Raw genomic sequence first — 18,304 nt, forward strand, 5'->3', positions numbered from 1 at the left:
GCACTGGTGGAACATATTTCACAGTATTGATCGTTAGGAAGATATTAAAGCAAATCGAAGTTTTATTGTGTTTTTTTCTGTATTTGTGTTTATCAAAACGTGAGTAAATTAAATTATAGTACTTCATGTTTTACAATACATACATATATAAGAGCGTTCAATATGTCACTCAATTACAATCTTTCCAATCTAGGTATTCTAAATTTCTATACGTATCAGCGCAATAACTAAAATGAATCTGGAGTATTTTTTTGCTAATTATAGTTTTTTAATAGCTTTAGAGATATATGTATATCTTTGGAGATTTAATAAATTTGGAAAGATATCTTTCTCTTTTATTTATTTAACATTTGATAAATTTGAACTTACATTTTTTGAATTTTTATACTTTTATACAATCATAAATTAAATCTACATTAAAATAAAATTCTGAAATTAACTGACAAATTAAATTTTTATTTCTGCTGCTAAACTAACAAGTTTTAGAACTTAATTCATGTTTTAACCGCTAATTTTCAAGTACACAACTTTAAATAACTATTTTTATTATTTAACATAATATTTTTTACGTATTTATGTGTACATACAGGATGATTCAGAACAAGAGAAAAATTTTTTAACAGACTGTTTGGAAAGTCATTCGGAATAAAAAATATCATTTAAACATAGATTCTGTACTCAATACTTACAATTAGTTACAGAAGTTAAAAATTTTGCAGCTATTATAGTAAAAGCATTAGTTCATATTCTGAGCACACAACTGATATAGTATATCCTTTTGTTTTCATTTTTTAAAAGTCACCGTCACTATTACAAAAGCATGTAATTTTATTACAATAATAGCAAATATATATACATATACATATTTTTTTGCAACAGATATGTAAACATTATGTGTATGTATATGAATCGCAAGCATTAGTTAATTTTACTTCTTTCCTTGATTAACTGAGGGAAACATCTGATAAATATTCATATCTGATAATATCCAATGTGAATGAACATCCGGATTTCGAGATAAGAAGTCCGGAAACATTTTTTATTCATATGCAGTGTATAAACTTTATTCCAAATTAGTCAATTACTTTGAAAAATAACACATCTTTTATTAATAGTTATTTAAAGTGTTGAAAAAGAATCGATAAATAATAAATAATAAATTAAGAAAAAATAACTTACATTATATTTATTCATGCACACTTCAATTTTAACTTCAATAGAATATTAGCTTTGTTAAATAAGGCTTTTAGTTTCTAAAATTTTTATTTCAAGATTCTTTATTCCTAAAAATTTATTGATATTATTTGATTATATAGCTAAAAATTAAAAAGTGGTTATTAAGTAAAACTATTATATTGACTTATTTTATTAAACGAAATGAACATAAGTATAGTACATAAAATATAAAGAGAAAATATGTAATAGAAATCTTATGTACATAATAAAGAGATATTTATTTATACAATAAAAAATTTTTATTTATAATGAAAAATATTTTGTTATATTTAAAAATATTTTTTAATAATCATTCAATGGTGCAATTGTCTATGTTAACAGATGAACGCACCTAATAATCTTGTTAAACAATCTGACATGCAATGTTTAAATAATAAAGTATCATTCTCAGCCCGCTATGATATGTACTCAGCTGTATTATGCATGTGTGTTCACATTATTTGATAATAAAACACGCGTACAGAAACGTCATATAAAAGCTGTATTACTATATTGAAGTGCCGATAAATTACATTGATCGCGATGCAACTCGTAACGGAGGTGATTTTACTGTATCTATCAGTTGTGTTTTGTGGTACGCTCTTTTTCGCAATCTAAAGTTAATAATAATTAATCGAAATTTAATAGATTTACCTTTCCAATCAGACAGATTAAGTTTTTTGTTGTAAATTTTTTCAGCATCTTTGAAAGCGTATACTTGTCAGGGAAATTGCGTATATGATGCTCAATATTAACACATTACATTTTTATAACAAAAACAATTAACAAGAATATTTTGATTAATATGTCTCCGAAGAAAAAAATGATTGTGATAAATGAAATTTGATATTTTACTGCAGATGAATCAGGAAATGGATATTGGCCACACTTAGATCAGATCATAGAACCTCCCTATTACGTCGACAGATTATTGCAAGTTCAAAAAGATAAAAATTATAATAATGTGCCAAGTGCTCCGTATAATATCGGCACGCAACTGCAAAATCAGGGAAGTGAAGATTACTCTCAGAAGAATGGGCCAAAAGTTCCGTATTACGACAACTCTCAATCGAAATATACAGAAAGTACACCACTTACTCCGTTTGAAGATCGGGAAGGCAATCCTGATAATCTCACGTTTCGGCACAGTCAAAAGTCAAAGCAACCCCTTGTTGCTGGACTGGATAATTTGAGACCTATCGATCAAAGATTCTGCCTGAACGACGTACTTCGCGAGAATTCTTCACTGTCGAGTCCCGTCGAGTGCGCTCGCACCTGTCGAAAAGGTGATCGCAGAATCTGCTATTACAAGTTTACGGTGGAGTATTATACAATTAACGGAATGTAAGTATTATATATGTCTTCTGTTATTTCAATGTTATATTAGACACAATGTATTACTTGAATATTCTTTCTATTAATATATATGAAATTTTTCTTTCTCTACATCTTATTTAAAATGTGTTTATATTAATATTATCATATATTAATATTAAACATAAATTTTTTAATGTACTATCTTTTTTATCTCTTAAATATATAATTGCAAAAGCGGTACGAATTCTTAAGAATTTATTAAGAATTGTGCTGATATATATATCATGTATCAAAAATTTAATACAAGATCAAGAAAAGGTATATTTTAATTTATTATTTTCTTAGTTAAAATAATAAAGTAATAAAATATTTAATATAAGTTTTTTATAACATTCTTTACATAATATATTTAAAAAATTACTATATTAATTTTATTATCCAAATTTAATTATAGCAGAAACTTATTCTGCATCTTTGAAACACTCAATTTATATATATTTTATTGTAATTTAGAAAGAATTAACAAATATAAATGCATTTTTAATGTTTTTAAAGGGCATGCAGATTGTGTATCCCCAATGCGACTAATGCTTTCTGCAGCAATTGTCAGTGCATACCTGCTGATGGTGTCGAACGCTCGGCACAGATTGTAAATAGGCAGCTGCCAGGACCGGCTATCGAGGTATGCGAAGGTGATCACGTAGTAATTGATGTGACAAATCATATGGCCGGTTCTGAGTTGACGATTCACTGGCATGGATTATTTCAAAAAGAATTTCAATACTATGATGGCGTGCCGCATATAACACAGTGTCCTATTGCGAATGATAATACCTTTAGGTAATTAATAAATTAATTCTGCACATTATACAACCTAATGTTAAGTTTAAATCTATATACATAATAAAGTACACTAATTATCTGATTATTATATTTATGTGAATATAAAAGTAAAATAGAATTCAGTTTTAGTTATCAAACTTGTATTAGTGTGAGGATAGTAGTTTTAATTTTTAAAAACGCGCATGATAATTAATTCAAAGTGTAATTTCTATTAGTCTGTTAAACCATTAAAAATTGTCGAATGATATTACATTATTTTTACATTAATGTAGGTATCAATTTGGTGCTAATAACGCGGGAACACATTTCTGGCATGCACATAGCGGTTTTCAAAAAATGGACGGTGTTTTCGGTAGTCTTATCGTACGCCAACCTCCCGAATATGATCCTCATAGTCATTTATACGATTACGATCTCTCCACTCATGTTGTAGTCATTAATGATTGGATGCACCAGCAAGCCGTAGATCGTTTTCCTGGCCAACGTTTCAGTCGGGTCGGCCAGAATCCAGACTCAATACTCATAAATGGCAAAGGAAGATACACGGTATGTTTGACGTTGTCAGAAATGATTATTCTTATAATCCATAAATTTGTAATACTTGCAAATTTTTATACGTTATTTGTTTTTTTAAATATGTAATCTATAATCAAGTATTGCGATAACTATAATTAATTATTTATTTGCTTTAATATAAAAATTATTGATTTTCTATCTTGATCTAAAATTTATATACATGCTTTTTTATTATATATTTCACTATATATATTTTTATTTAGATGAAATTGCGATGGTTAATGAATTTAATTTTTTACAGGATAAAATTACCGGAAACACTACAAACACTACATTGGAAGTAATAGATGTGGAACCTGGTAAACGATATCGTATTCGTATAATTAATGCATTTTGTACGGTTTGCCCTGGTATGATCACCATACAAAATCATAATTTGAACGTTATTGCCACGGATGGAATAGATATCAAACCAAGAAGGGTAGATTCTATCACATCATTCGCAGGTACATCGCGTTTATCATTTTGTAATTTCATATAATTTTATAATAGGATAAATATTATTTTCGGTTATATCAAGCTATAATAATACATAAAAATTACATTCTAATACAAAGTTATTTTACTTTATTTATATAAATTTAATTACGTAGTTATATAAATTTAATTAAATAGTTATATTAAAATCTTGCAAAATCCAATCAAGTTTTGTGTGTAATATGTTTAAGATGTAATAACTTACTCATTATGCACAAACATTTCTTTACTGAATTTTATTATACTTTTATATTTTTAATTATTAATTACTGTCAAATTATGTTATATGTATACTTTTATTTTTTTGTTTAATTACTCAAAATCACTTATGTTTGAATTATGTAGATTTGATTGTGAGATAAAAATTTTGATTCCTTTTTACTAAAATAAAACTTTTAATATAATAATATTATTTCAGGTGAACGTTACGATATAGTTTTGCACGCCGATAAACCCATCGCCTCTTATTGGATACAAGTTCGTGGTATAGGAGAATGCGCGTCTCACGGTATACAACAATTAGCTATCTTGCGTTATAAAGGTGCACCGAGTAAACCACTATTGCAATCTCCTGGTTACTATGAAGGTCTTTCTCCAGGCGTCGTAAGTATAATTTAAATTTAATATTATATTATTTCATGACATAGTTAAAATATTAAAACTAATATTGTTTATATTTTGTTAATATTTTCTATTTTGAAATATATGTAAAAGATCTGACGTTTTTTCCCGTTTATATTCACTATAAATACAACTTTACTTTTTTCTGCTATCAATATTATTTCTGTAGATTTTAAACCCATTAAATGCAAATTGCAATGTACCATCGAACGACAAAATTTGCGTCAGCGAATTAGACAGTCTAGAACCAAAGATAGAGGAAGGTATACTTCGACCAGAACCCGACATAAAGTTCTATCTACCTGTTGGTTTTTACGCTTATACACTGCAGGAACTCTTTCAACCCAATCAGTACGATAGGTTTATGGGTAAGTATGATAGATATCTTGTAAAAAAAGATGTAACAAGAATAAAAGAGATAAATATCGAACAAAGTGTTGAAATATTCAAAAAGCAATTAACAAATATTGCAACTAAAAAGTATGCATAATAATAAGGATAATTATAAATACGAATAATAAAAGTATAATAATAAATATTATCTATATTTAAAACAATGTTGAATAAAATGTACTATAATATTTTTATTTCTCACATAGTGGCACTAGGTAGAATTGCTTTAGATGGTACAATCGACGGCATATCATTCAAATTTCCACCTTCTCCGCCACTTTCACAGCCTATGGATATCCCAAGCAACCAATATTGCAATAGAACCGCTTTACCGAAAAGTTGCAATAATGGTGTGTGCTCATGTACGCAAAAATTGGACATTCCGCTCAATGCAATTGTCGAGATACTGCTGGTAGATGAAGGTAAGTATCGCATTTTAAAATAGCGCTTCATCCTATTTAATAGATTTAATTTAATTTAATATTTCCACATGTATTAGATATATCATAAGTAAACATGTTCTCGATATGCCTAATTATTTCGGTTACTTGAATACATAAGATGTATTCAATACAATATGAGAATTTAATCAAATCTAGTTACAAATTAAATTATATCAAATTATCGTTTATGAAAGAATTAATATTTTACAAATATTGTTTAAGAAACATTTGCATTTTTTTGTTGCAGTACAAGCGACCAATCTGTCTCATCCGTTCCATATGCACGGACATGCATTCTACGTAATGGATATGGGAAACGCCAAAGCGGATAAAATTAACTGGCAAATTGTGCGGGAAATGGACAAGAAAAATGAAATTAAAAGATGTTTCAGTAATCCGGTTAAGAAAGATACTATTGCGATTCCGTTTAACGGCTACGTTGTATTACGTTTCGTGGCAGATAATCCTGGTAAACATTTTAAGAAAATTTTCTATTTTCAAAGAAGATATATAATAGTAAGCTAACTTTATTATAATATAATTTATATTAAACACCCACATACAGCGCGTGTCATCTTCATCAACATATATCTTGTAATTTTTTTATGTCAGTTTTTTTGTATTGTTTTATATGATATTATAGAAATATATAACGTAAGTATAATTACAAAATACAAACAAGTTTACTTTTACATCATTCTTCTTTGCTGCAAGAAAACACAAATAAAGAAAATTAACAAGTTACATATTTTCTTGTAGGTTACTGGTTGTTCCATTGTCATTTCATCTATCATCAAGTAGTCGGCATGGAAATGCTTTTAAAAGTAGGCAATCAGGAGGACGTTCCGCCAGTGCCAAGAAACTTTCCAAAGTGTGGCCAATATTTTTCAACTATTGGATACAATGCGTATCCTCCGTTCACTCAAAGCACACAAAAACCGCGATATCCATAATCACGATATATAATTAAAAAAAAAACTGTAGGTACAAAATACATACGTGTACGAAAAATCACACGTGGATGTAACAATATAATTATCATTCGCAAAACAATATAATTTTTTTTTATTGTAATATCTATCAATGATTAATTTTGGTTAACATGCAAATGTAACAATGAACATACGCAAAACTTAACGTACAAGTACATTATAAAAAATTCGAGAATTATGTTCAGATCATATCTTGGCATATCTCATGTAATGTCATCATTCAGATCCCTGTGTGGGAGGTGATCCACGTCCTGTAGTAAAATACCCTAGTGAACACGTCTGGAAAGCCGCTACCGCATGGAAGCATACCAAAGGATACAAGGCCAACCAGAACATCATCAGCAACGAGTGGGCTACCGGAATCACCCTATCGAAACATTATATTTAATATATCCTGTTGTCTCTCTGTCAACATTTTTCACATTGTTGTATAATGTTAATTTTAAGTATATTGTGTAATTGTAAGTGTACGAAATTAAAATTATTATATTTTTGTAAAAAAAAGTAATTATTTTTATCAAAAACAATTATAAAGGAAAGCTATTGACCAAAGTTTTTGTCTTTCTTTTTTAATTTTATTTTAGAGATAAGATAATTACTCTTTCTTGTAGACATTACAATGAAATATGCATATTTAATTTCTATATAATTTATTTTACGATGATACTTACGTTGCACATTCCTTCACCCTTTGTCGTAAGAGTACATATTTGTGTTTTTACAATACTATTTTGGTAATGTTTGTTGCATTTTTTTTGATAATATCCTTTCACCATAATCTCTTGCAAATGATTAGGATTTGGACCATCCGCCTAAGAAATTATTTTCAATTTAGCTGCTGTCTCATCTTACAGAAATTCTGTACTGGATTATTATAATTATTATAGAGCATTCGTAAAATAAATAAAAAATGTAAAAATTATTACATATAAACTCTTTTAGCCATTTTCTTCGACATATGTGCATTTTTAGAAATAAAAATAATTCAAAAACGAAGTATGCAAAAAGATATATAAAATATATTGATATCAGATTTTTAAGTAAACTTGAACAAAATTTGTTAAAATATTTATTAAAATAGTTTGTTAAAAATATGTTAAAATAATTAATAGGATCAAGCAAATGTATATACATGAGATTTCTTAAAATTATCTATTTAGAAGTTAATACTTATTACTAATAAACATTTCCAAAAAATTAAAGAAAACAATTATTTATATATAATTTATAAAATTCTTAAAATTATAATAATCATTATTATTCGAAAGTCATAGTATTATGTTTTTCTTTTCGTAAAATGTAACTTCTTTAAATATTTATTTTATGTTTTCTTTAAATAGGAAGATTCTAAAATAAAAATGATAAAAAGATCTGTATTGCTTTTGAGATTAAAATTGTATTCGTCAAACTTTAAATCTCTTGAATCATATAATAAATATTATATTTACCCAGAGTCTTCCCCAACCAGTAACTACAAGATAACGATCGTCATAATTAGAATCGGTAGTTGGCAAGGCAATCGGTTGGATATTCTTGTTAAATTTAATATCTTGCACTACATGAATTAAACCGATGTCGTTAATATGCAAGAAGTTGTCGAAGCCATTGTGTCGTATAAAATTTGCCACTTTATGCACAATATAAGGTGCATCAAGATAATTGCTTCCAACAGCAACAAGAACATCGGATGGATGGTTGAGACTAATAATCGATAAAAATTATAATTAATTATATAATAAATATTTAATTAAAGGATTAATAGAAAATATAAATGTCTAGAAGTAGAAAGAAATCTTTGTTAAATGAAATAAACTACATTTTTATAGTACATAGACGGATACATAATTATATTAGCAGTTATATTCTTCAAATTTTGCAATTATTGGCATAAAGTTTTTTTTAACTACATGTAATTAAAATTTCGTACTCGATTATAGCTATATAAATTTCGTTTAAAATTTGAATATTTTGAAAAGAAACAGAGTATATATACTTATTAAAACAGTGCGCTGCGGTAATAATATAACTTTTACTGATGATGGCTCCACCACAAAAATGCCTATTGTTCTTTGAATTTCTCAATGATGCCTGATAAGGATATAGGCCATTTGGAGCATCGTTGCCACCTATGATTTGTGAAATTGGTAAACCTATTTATTAAAGATAATTTTATTTTATTTTTGCATAATATATATTATTAAAATAATCAATTTCCGATTGATACAAATCATTCATTATTATAACAATATAAATTTAATTTTAAAATAAAATAAGCATCAAATGAGACATCTGTTTTAGCAAGATTTTTAATATCTTACACATACACACACACACACACACACACACGCGCGCGCGCGCGCACGCATGTGTGTGTGATTGTTTTTTGTACAATAAATGTTGAAAATGCATAATTTATCAAATATTTATTAGAATATTAACAAATATATAGAGTATAGAAGTCAAAAAAAGGAAATAAAATAAATTTGATATATAAAAAGATATACTATTTATTTGGAACAGATTATATGCGATTCAGTTCATAATAGGCAACCTTGTTACAATATAAGCTCAATTTTTGTATTTACTTTTGTTCTTTAATAAAAGTAATTAACTATTGTGCTTACCATAGGCTTTGAGCGCCAAAAACGTTATTATAAGACTGGTGATAGCATTCATAGTGATAAGCACTGTGGCAGATCGGACGTCGTCTTCAATTTATATAAGTCTCCTGCTGCGTTAATCGAAATCATCAGTTAACACATCTTGATTTAGGATGCGATTATCTTATTACGAAGGTAGAATATAAACCGTGTACTAGTAGAAATTGATGATAGTATTGATAACTTACATTACCGCTATCTATAAATGAAACATGTTAATAATAAGTGAGGCAATCAGGTAATAATATTATTCATATATATTTTGCTGAATTTTGAAATATATCATGCCTAAAGCTATATGTACGTTTTAATAAAATTCATAATCGTGTACTTTTATATATATTTATATATATAGAAGTACACGATTATGAATAGATATATATATATATATATATAAAATCTTTATAATATTCTCATTTTTTTCTCTTTTTTTTAGAGAAACTTTTTCATATGCACATAAATTTCATAACTTTATATATTATTTTAAAATAGAATCATAAGTATGTGATTCTATGATGTGTGTAATAAAGTTTTATTCAAATTAAATTTTGCTTATCACATTTATCCCTCTTATATATATTTTTATTATATATTGTCAGTACTTATAAGTAAGAATATTTCTTATAATTTTATTGCTAAATACAATTAATTTAAAGAATTAGTAATATTGATTCTCCGTTACATTCCTAGCGCTATATATTTTTACAAAATATACATTTTAATATAATTTTTAAATATACTTTTTTAATATATTTTTCCTTGTCATATAAAGTTCAAAATATTTTGCATTTGATGTACTATAGCTGTATCAATCTCAAAATTCTGATACAAATCAAATTATTTTGGAGTATGATAACTGTTGATGTTTAATCAATGATATCTTAAGTATCGAAAATATTTTGGGAAATTTTACAGGTGATGTATCATTTGATGCAAAATATTGATAATTAGTCCACAATGTGTAAACAATTTATAAATATATACGGAATTCTTAACGTTTTAAAAGCATGAACAATAATTCTATTATCTTAAGATAAGCACAACTTAAGGTCTCAAAGATATGCAAATACGTGAGATGCAATTAGTTTCTTAAAAAATCATAATTGTTAGAGACAAGACGACGGATAAAAAGTTTGGAGATGCTCTCAAATGTGGTTTCATATTGAAGTTGGCATGAAACGCTTAAATAATTTAATAATTAGAATTAAGAAAGAAAAGAAAAGAAATAAGATAAGAATGAACACCAGAATTCGCATACAACGAGAAAATCGACAAGAAGCAGCCAGTATCTATCACTCAACATACATATAAAGAACTCGAGTGATATATTGTGAGTATATTGTGAGTATATTGTGAGTTATCAATAATAATCGTGACCCTAACAAAATAAGAAGGGGAACAGAAATATACATATACTACATTTTTTATTTTTTTTTAAATAATTTTGAAAATTTATTTTAATTTTTTTGTGCAGAGATTTACATAAAATTATTTATTTTATTGCTAGAAACAATCATTGTATTGCATAAAAATAAGCGACTATATTATTTTTTATATACTGGAGACATTTTTTAACTTTTATTACATTTACAACATTTTTTATTAAAACAATAAATATTATAATTATCAAACAATATTTATAACTTTTATTTAAAATATTATTAGAAACAATAAGTGAGCGGGAACGCAAAACAATATCAATAAAATAAAATAAAATAAATTAAATAAATTTTGGATAACATTAAATAGGTATAGCGTATAATTCGATGTGTTTAGAAATACATATGAGAAAATTTACAAGCATTCAATAGTAATTTAAAACAAATTATGGTAAGAATGTGGCGAACATTTCGGACTCCTCTTTGAGCCTTCTTCAGCGCAATAAAACATGCAGTCGTAAACGAAAAAATCGATAAATTATTGTAGCATAAGTAATCTAACTAAAAATTCTTTTAAAAAATCCTTTTAAATAACCAAACAGAATCAGTCTAAACGGAACGCGATAAACCGTATGCAGATTTTCGAAGCGTTATTCAACTCGCACCAAAAAATATATTGCCGATGCATATGATCCTTCGTAGTTGGTGGGGCACGAAGAATAGATCAAATTATACTTTTTAGATTAGTGACTTAAATATAATACTACAGAAATCCTGTATAGAGTAGATGGATAAATAATGATTATCGATATATTAAGATGAAGGTGTTGGATGAGGAACCTTTTACAGTAAGAGATTGATTTCGGAAGTGCTTTTTATCAAAAAACAGAAGAATGGGTTAAACCTTCAAACGGATACCGAAAATTTACCGTTACTATTTAATGATTCGATAAACAAACTTCCCAAAATTTAAAAACAGAAGAATGGGTTAAACCTTCAAACGGATACCGAAAATTTACCGTTTCTATTTAATGACTTGATAAACAAGCTTCCCAAAATTTAAAAGTCAAAGATCTATATATATATATATATATATATATATATATATATATATCTTTGCTGTCATTATACAGTTATCATGAAAATCTTTTAAAAAACAAGTAAAGAAACGAGAATAAAGAAATATTCCGCTAGTACTAAATCTCTTTCTAATGTACAGTCAGTCTTTGCCAAAAAATACATACATATTATAATAAATATATTATAATAATTACAATTAAATGTACAAGAAGTAATCTGTAGGTACATAAATACGTATGTATGTATGTGTGTGTGTGTGTATGTGTTAATTAGGAGTATAATTTTTGTTAAAAACATATTCATCCTTGCACCCATACTTCATCGATCCTGATGATTATTACATGCGTACAAGAAACATATAAACACTATAAAATTTACATTATTTATAAATGTACGTGAGAATATATTAAAAATTGGAGACTAATATTTTATTAGAGAATATATTTTTATGCGACATCATCATTTATGAAACAGATCCGTTAGTATGAAAGTTAATCCACCATTTATAGTAAAATACTCTAGTAGACACATCTGGAAAACCTGCGCCACATGGAGAAAGACTATAGGATACAAGACCAACGAGAACCCCATCAGCAACGAGTGGATTGCCGGCATCATCCTAGAATGTATTTAATATATTAATGACAGAAAGATAGAGAAAGCGAGAGAGAGAAAGAGGGAGAATTAAAATTTAAAAATGTATATTATTATCTTGAATTTAATAATATAATTGTAATATTATTGCAAATTATTTTTCCATTACATATGATAATACAATATTAAAACTACTTTCATAAAAAGGAGTAACCTTCATAATAAAGAATGCTTATTAAAAACGTCGAGTTTTGAAAAATAATATAATAAATATACCAAGAATTTTAATTTTTATTCTTTGATATTAATTCATAGATTAGATCAATAATTGATTGTGTTATTTTTCAAATTATTATAAATTTGAACGTTATAACAGATACAAAAACGTTTTATCTGATACACGCAAACTATTTTATACGATATAATATTTTATATAATTACTTACTTGGCACATTCCTTCATCCAACTTTGTAAAAGTACATATATGAGTTTCCTTGAAGTCTTTGGAATTTCTGCCGCATGTTTCTTGAGAATATCCTTTCACTACAATCTCTTGTAAACGATTGGGGATTGGACCGTTGAACTAAAAAGAAATTCTATTTAATTTAACTAAAATTTCATTTTACAAAATATAAGCCGAATTATTATTATAGGTTTTATAGAGCATTGCTTTTATAATTTCTAATTTCTAATTTATATCTCATAATATCTATAAATTTTTTATTTTGATGATAGTACCTAAATTATTTTTCTTTATTTTTATCATTTGATATTATTATTATTAGATATTATTTTTAAAACTAATAAACAGTTAATATATTAACATATTTGTGCTTTTTAATTAATTAATTAATTTATTGAAATAGTCGTAAAAATGGAAAATAATAACAAAATAAGTTCTTTTTTTCATATTCAAAATCCAATATGTTCTGAAGTAAATAACATCCAACTTCTAATTTTCATTAAAAAATATTTACTTTAAATTCTATTTAAAATAAATATGTTTTTAAATTGAAATAATAAAAAACTATATATTTCTTAAAAGTCCTCAAAATTGTATTTATTGAAGCGTGAATATTGTTTAGATTTTCATGTATTTCTTGTTTTTTTTTACCCAGAGTCTTCCCCAGCCAGTAATTAAAAGAGGATAATTGTCATAATTCCGATCGGCAGTTGGCAAGGTAATCGGCTGGACATTCTGGATAGCTTCCGATATATAGATTAGACCAATATCATTAAGATTTAACAACTTATTGTAACCAGCGTGTACTATGAGCTTTGATGCTTTATATAGCACATGTGTATCAAGGTAATTGCTTCCAACACCGACATTAATACTATATGGATTATTGATTCTCCTAAAATGTTAATAATAATTACTTTGCATTTTTAATTTCATATTTAATCGGAATAATATAAATGTTTAAAAGTACCACAGTATTAATTGCATATGAACTAAATAGGTTGCGTTTTTTAAAAGTGCCACAAATTATCATCACAAATATTTCTCAAAGTTTCTAACTTTTTATTCTTCCAGACAATAAGATTTTTAAATTAAATATAAAATTTATTTCATTAATTTTTATTACGTAAAATAGCATAATTAACAATAATATTACAGAATTAAATATACGAGGACTGTTCTATCACAGTTGTTTGACAACTTAAAAAGCATTATTTTCAGCTGCTATTACACACATACAGAATTTTTAAGTAATCATCATATTGATAGAACAATGACGAAATATACAAGAGTAAAATTACAAACATTGGTACATCTTTTTACAAAATAAGGTTTCATAGCACTGAGTTTGTCAATTCTCACTGTATTTATTAAATGGTATTACATATTAATTTATATTAATGTTGTTTATTTTGATCTTTATTGAATTATTTGAATAAGGATTAACCAATTAAATATTAAGAAATTAAAATCTTAGAATATTTTGAAAGAGAAGAAATACATACTCAGTAAGACATTGCGCAGTAGTAATGACGTAATGCGCACTGATAATGGCCCCACTACAAAAATATTTATTGTTATTTAATGAATCTCTCAATGATGCCTGATAAAGATATAAATTATCCAGAGCATCCCTGCCGCCAATAATCTGCAAACTCGGCAAACCTATTAATTGTAAATAAATAATCTATTAAATAATTATTGAGATATAAATGTTTTTAAACTTAAAATTGAAAATTAAAAAATATAAGAAGTAAATTTAATATACATTAAGAGTATATCCTTTACAATTTATTCGAAATGTGTCAGATGCGCGATAAAAAGATTACACATCATGTGATATTAATACATACATTAATAAAATCCCGAATTCTTCTTTGATAAGATTGTACGTGAATAAACTTACCGTAGGCGTTGAACGCCAAACACAAGACTATAAGAACAGCGAGAGCACTCATAGCGATAAATACTGTGGCATATTGAACATGTTATCTTCAATTTATATAAGAATCCACATGATGTCGATTGAAATCATTAATTGACACGTATCTATATTTAAGTAACGTTTATCTTGGCATACAGTATAAAATGTGTGTGCACAAATTATCGAGTAATTACAATGTTGTCATTTATTGTACAATTGCTGTATAAATGATTTGAAGCAAACACCAAAATATTTAACAATCACACATAATAATATATTATACAATTTTCAATTAAATTTTGCAATAACACATGTAGTAGTTAATTTGTAAATATAAATTATAAAAATTATAAAACTATAAAATTTTAAAACTATTTACGTATTTTCTTATATCTTCATAACAGGAAGATGTTTTATCTTATATAGCTTATATGTAAATTTGCATCAAATAATCATGTTTTAACTTGCGAATTGTGCTTATTATTCCTACAATTATTTTATATTAAATTAAATGTGTTAGCATAAATTTTTGTTTCATGATGATCAAGCCATGTGCTTTTAATTTAATTTATTATCATTAAATCGCGACGTTTAGATAAAAATTAAATTATCTTTTTATAAAAAATAAGCTGATATAAAGTAATATCTTTATCACTGAAAATATTCTAAGAAATAAACAAGTGTGAGAGATTATGACATCATTTCATATAATAAATATATACTAACATAATATAAATATATACTAACATAAACCAGTATATATATATATATATATATATATATATATATATATATATAAAATATCAATTTATTTAAATTTGTCCTATTCTCATATTGAATTTGCAGATACGTGGTCAAAAAATTTTTATAACACTCTTTTATAGGCGATAAGATAATCAAACAATTGCATTTATCACTGCATTTAAACAATTGTTTTATTTGGTAATAATAAAAAAAATTAATTAACAAATGTTTTTAAAAACAAGATTATTAGTTTATAATTATAAATTATTAGCCAATAAAATAAATAAGTTAAAATATGATATTTGATTAATTTGTATTCTTAAGAAGCATTATAGTTACAATTTGATTTATGATTAATGATCAATTAATAATTTAAAATATATGAAAAAATTGTGTTAATAATACTTTGCAGATAGTGCTTATCTTTTTTCAATATTAAAAATCTTTGTGTTATTTTAGTTAATGAATTTATTCTACGATACCTTTGTCTTAAATTTAATAAAGTCATACAAGAGGTATATTATTTGTTATTGCATTATATAAAAATAATGTTTTAAGTATTTTTTTATTTATTAAATCAGTATATAATTTAAATTATTTTATTATTATTCGGTTCAAGACGTGTTCTCCGAGCCAATTTTTAAAAGTATATATTCTTGTATATACATTTGGAAATCCAATTGCGCATGATCGAACAAATGAGGCAAGTCCAATCTGAACACCATTGGCAACAAGTGGACTATCGGAATCACTCTAAAAAAGACATTAGTTAGAAATAAAAGCGATTTGACGCCGAAATCATCTCTAAGCGACTTATTATAAAATTTAGAAAAATCAAAATAAAATTTTTAAGTTATGTCAAAACAAGGGAGAATAAAAAGAACAAAATAGATAATAGTTAATTACAATTACATTAACTTTAATTGTAATTCAGAGCCTTGAATTATAATTGAGTTTTACAGTTTCGTAAAACTATGTTAACTATCATTTAACAGCATATGCTAAAATTATTTATTTAATTAAATTAAAATTAATTATTAATACTTATGTGACATGCTCCCTGGCCATATTTTGAAAATGCGCAAATGTGACTATCCCGTACATTCCAGAATGAGATTTTGCATTTTGTCTGCGATTAAACTTTCAAATCGAGTTTTTGAAGCTTGTCAGGTATTTTGCCTAAATACTGAAATTAATTAAAGAAATATAAAAGATGCATAAAAAATTATCATTTAAAGAGATGTAAATGCTGAAAGATTTAGATATAATTTGATATAAAATATAAAGAAAAACCTGAGTAATTGATTATCCCTTTCATGATGATGCTTATTTAATTCGCTGCTTCTTACTTTAAGTGTTCCCCATCCAGTCAAAAAACAAGAATCGCCAATTAGAACGGAATTTGTGGTGTCGACCGAAATCGGTTGCACCACATTATTGAATACACTATGTCTGTTTTCAGATAAAGCAAGCCGATATCATTACGAATTAAAAGTAGATTAAATTTAAGACGGATAGTGACTTTTTCAACATTGTAGACATCGCCAGCTTCCTTCAAGAAGTTTATGCCAGCATAAACTGTTACATTTTTTAGAGTCTTAAGATCAGTAAATCTAAATTATGTGAATTAATTAAATTATATATATTTGGTACTTGAATAATTATTGAATAATTAAAATCATTAAATTAATATTATAATAGATATTAGAAAATAAAGAAGTCAAGAAACAGTAAAATTAAAATATTCGAATATTGAAAGATTAAAATATGCAGAAAATCATTCAAGTCAGAATAGTTAAATATTAAATAGCGATGGATTAAAAATTTTTTTTTAAATTATGCGCAAAATAAGAACATAGTAATGTACTTCATAAGATAATGAGCTGCGGTGAGAATGTGACGTTTAGCAATGATAGATCCACCGCAGAAATGATTATTGTTACGTCTCAAAGACACCATGTAAAGATGACCACCGAATAAAGCATCTGTTCCGCCGACGATGAAAGAACCTGACAATTCTATTCAAAATTCAGATGAAGAATAAAGATAAATATTATTAAACAAAGATAACAAAAATATATTACTAGTTAATAAATTTAACGATGATTATTTTTCATTTTTATTACGCTCAAAACTTTACGCTTGGCTCATATTAGCTTGTTCTATCCTTAACTTATTATTAGATAAATATTATGAAAATATGTACTTGAGTTTAAAACATTGACTTTAAAAATATTTTAAATTTGTAGTGTTACAAGATTAATAATCATGGATGATATTAGTATTAACTTTGCAGTTGTAGAATTAAATAGTAATAACTTTTGCAGTTATACCAATTCTTTGTGCAATGTAATATATTTGTAAAATAAATGTTAAATAGCTGTGGCCGGACATGGTAAGTGAAAACGTCATAAAATTATATATACATAATTAAAATGGGATGTCCTATACGTATATATCTTCCTAATTGCATTTTTTTCAATAATATATATTGAAAAAAAGATTTACCATATTAAAAAGAAGGGAAAAGAATTAATGATGCAATATCGATTTTTAAGATTGTAGAGCGCAGAATAGTACAAG

General features: G+C 26.1%; 3 protein-coding genes across 3 annotated transcripts; 1 reads left to right on the forward strand and 2 right to left on the reverse strand.

The window, feature by feature from the left end:
• The first annotated feature begins 1,758 nt into the window (after nucleotides 1-1,758).
• Nucleotides 1,759-6,838, forward strand: LOC140663579 (uncharacterized). Its single transcript, XM_072887833.1, has 10 exons — nucleotides 1,759-1,810; nucleotides 2,076-2,559; nucleotides 3,088-3,372; nucleotides 3,648-3,921; nucleotides 4,193-4,397; nucleotides 4,847-5,031; nucleotides 5,219-5,417; nucleotides 5,649-5,864; nucleotides 6,133-6,354; nucleotides 6,645-6,838. The coding sequence occupies exons 1-10, from the start codon at nucleotides 1,759-1,761 to the stop codon at nucleotides 6,836-6,838; spliced, it is 2,316 nt and encodes a 771-aa protein (XP_072743934.1).
• Nucleotides 6,839-7,097: 259 nt separating this feature from the next.
• LOC140663580 (chymotrypsin-2-like) lies at nucleotides 7,098-9,553 on the reverse strand. Its single transcript, XM_072887835.1, has 5 exons — nucleotides 9,502-9,553; nucleotides 8,871-9,027; nucleotides 8,326-8,578; nucleotides 7,549-7,689; nucleotides 7,098-7,244 (listed from the first exon to the last, which is right to left on the reverse strand). Exons 1-5 carry the CDS (start codon nucleotides 9,551-9,553, stop codon nucleotides 7,098-7,100), a joined length of 750 nt encoding a protein of 249 aa, XP_072743936.1.
• Nucleotides 9,554-12,108: 2,555 nt separating this feature from the next.
• LOC140663784 (chymotrypsin-2-like) lies at nucleotides 12,109-15,057 on the reverse strand. The gene is made up of 5 exons (XM_072888248.1): nucleotides 14,960-15,057; nucleotides 14,559-14,718; nucleotides 13,705-13,948; nucleotides 13,036-13,173; nucleotides 12,109-12,615 (listed from the first exon to the last, which is right to left on the reverse strand). The coding sequence occupies exons 1-5, from the start codon at nucleotides 15,009-15,011 to the stop codon at nucleotides 12,460-12,462; spliced, it is 750 nt and encodes a 249-aa protein (XP_072744349.1). The 5' UTR covers nucleotides 15,012-15,057; the 3' UTR covers nucleotides 12,109-12,459.
• Nucleotides 15,058-18,304: the final 3,247 nt, after the last annotated feature.

The sequence above is a fragment of the Anoplolepis gracilipes genome, chromosome 3 (genome assembly GCF_047496725.1).
Source record: "Anoplolepis gracilipes chromosome 3, ASM4749672v1, whole genome shotgun sequence".
NCBI classification, from domain to species: Eukaryota; Metazoa; Arthropoda; class Insecta; order Hymenoptera; family Formicidae; genus Anoplolepis; species Anoplolepis gracilipes.

Bases quoted from the DNA above. Each gene is read 5' to 3' on its own strand.
- LOC140663579 (XM_072887833.1), top strand. From the start codon at position 1,759: ATGCAACTCGTAACGGAGGTGATTTTACTGTATCTATCAGTTGTGTTT. The intron at 2,560-3,087 runs GTAAGTATTATA...ATGTTTTTAAAG, and splicing joins TATTATACAATTAACGGAAT to GGCATGCAGATTGTGTATCC. The intron at 3,373-3,647 runs GTAATTAATAAA...ACATTAATGTAG, and splicing joins GCGAATGATAATACCTTTAG to GTATCAATTTGGTGCTAATA.
- LOC140663580 (XM_072887835.1), bottom strand. From the start codon at position 9,553: ATGAATGCTATCACCAGTCTTATAATAACGTTTTTGGCGCTCAAAGCC. The intron at 8,579-8,870 runs GTATATATACTC...ATCGATTATTAG, and splicing joins GCAGCGCACTGTTTTAATAA to TCTCAACCATCCATCCGATG. The intron at 7,690-8,325 runs GTAAATATAATA...ATAATTTCTTAG, and splicing joins CTGGTTGGGGAAGACTCTGG to GCGGATGGTCCAAATCCTAA.
- LOC140663784 (XM_072888248.1), bottom strand. From the start codon at position 15,011: ATGAGTGCTCTCGCTGTTCTTATAGTCTTGTGTTTGGCGTTCAACGCC. The intron at 13,949-14,558 runs GTATGTATTTCT...TTAACATTTTAG, and splicing joins ACTGCGCAATGTCTTACTGA to GAGAATCAATAATCCATATA. The intron at 13,174-13,704 runs GTAAAAAAAAAC...ATTTCTTTTTAG, and splicing joins CTGGCTGGGGAAGACTCTGG to TTCAACGGTCCAATCCCCAA.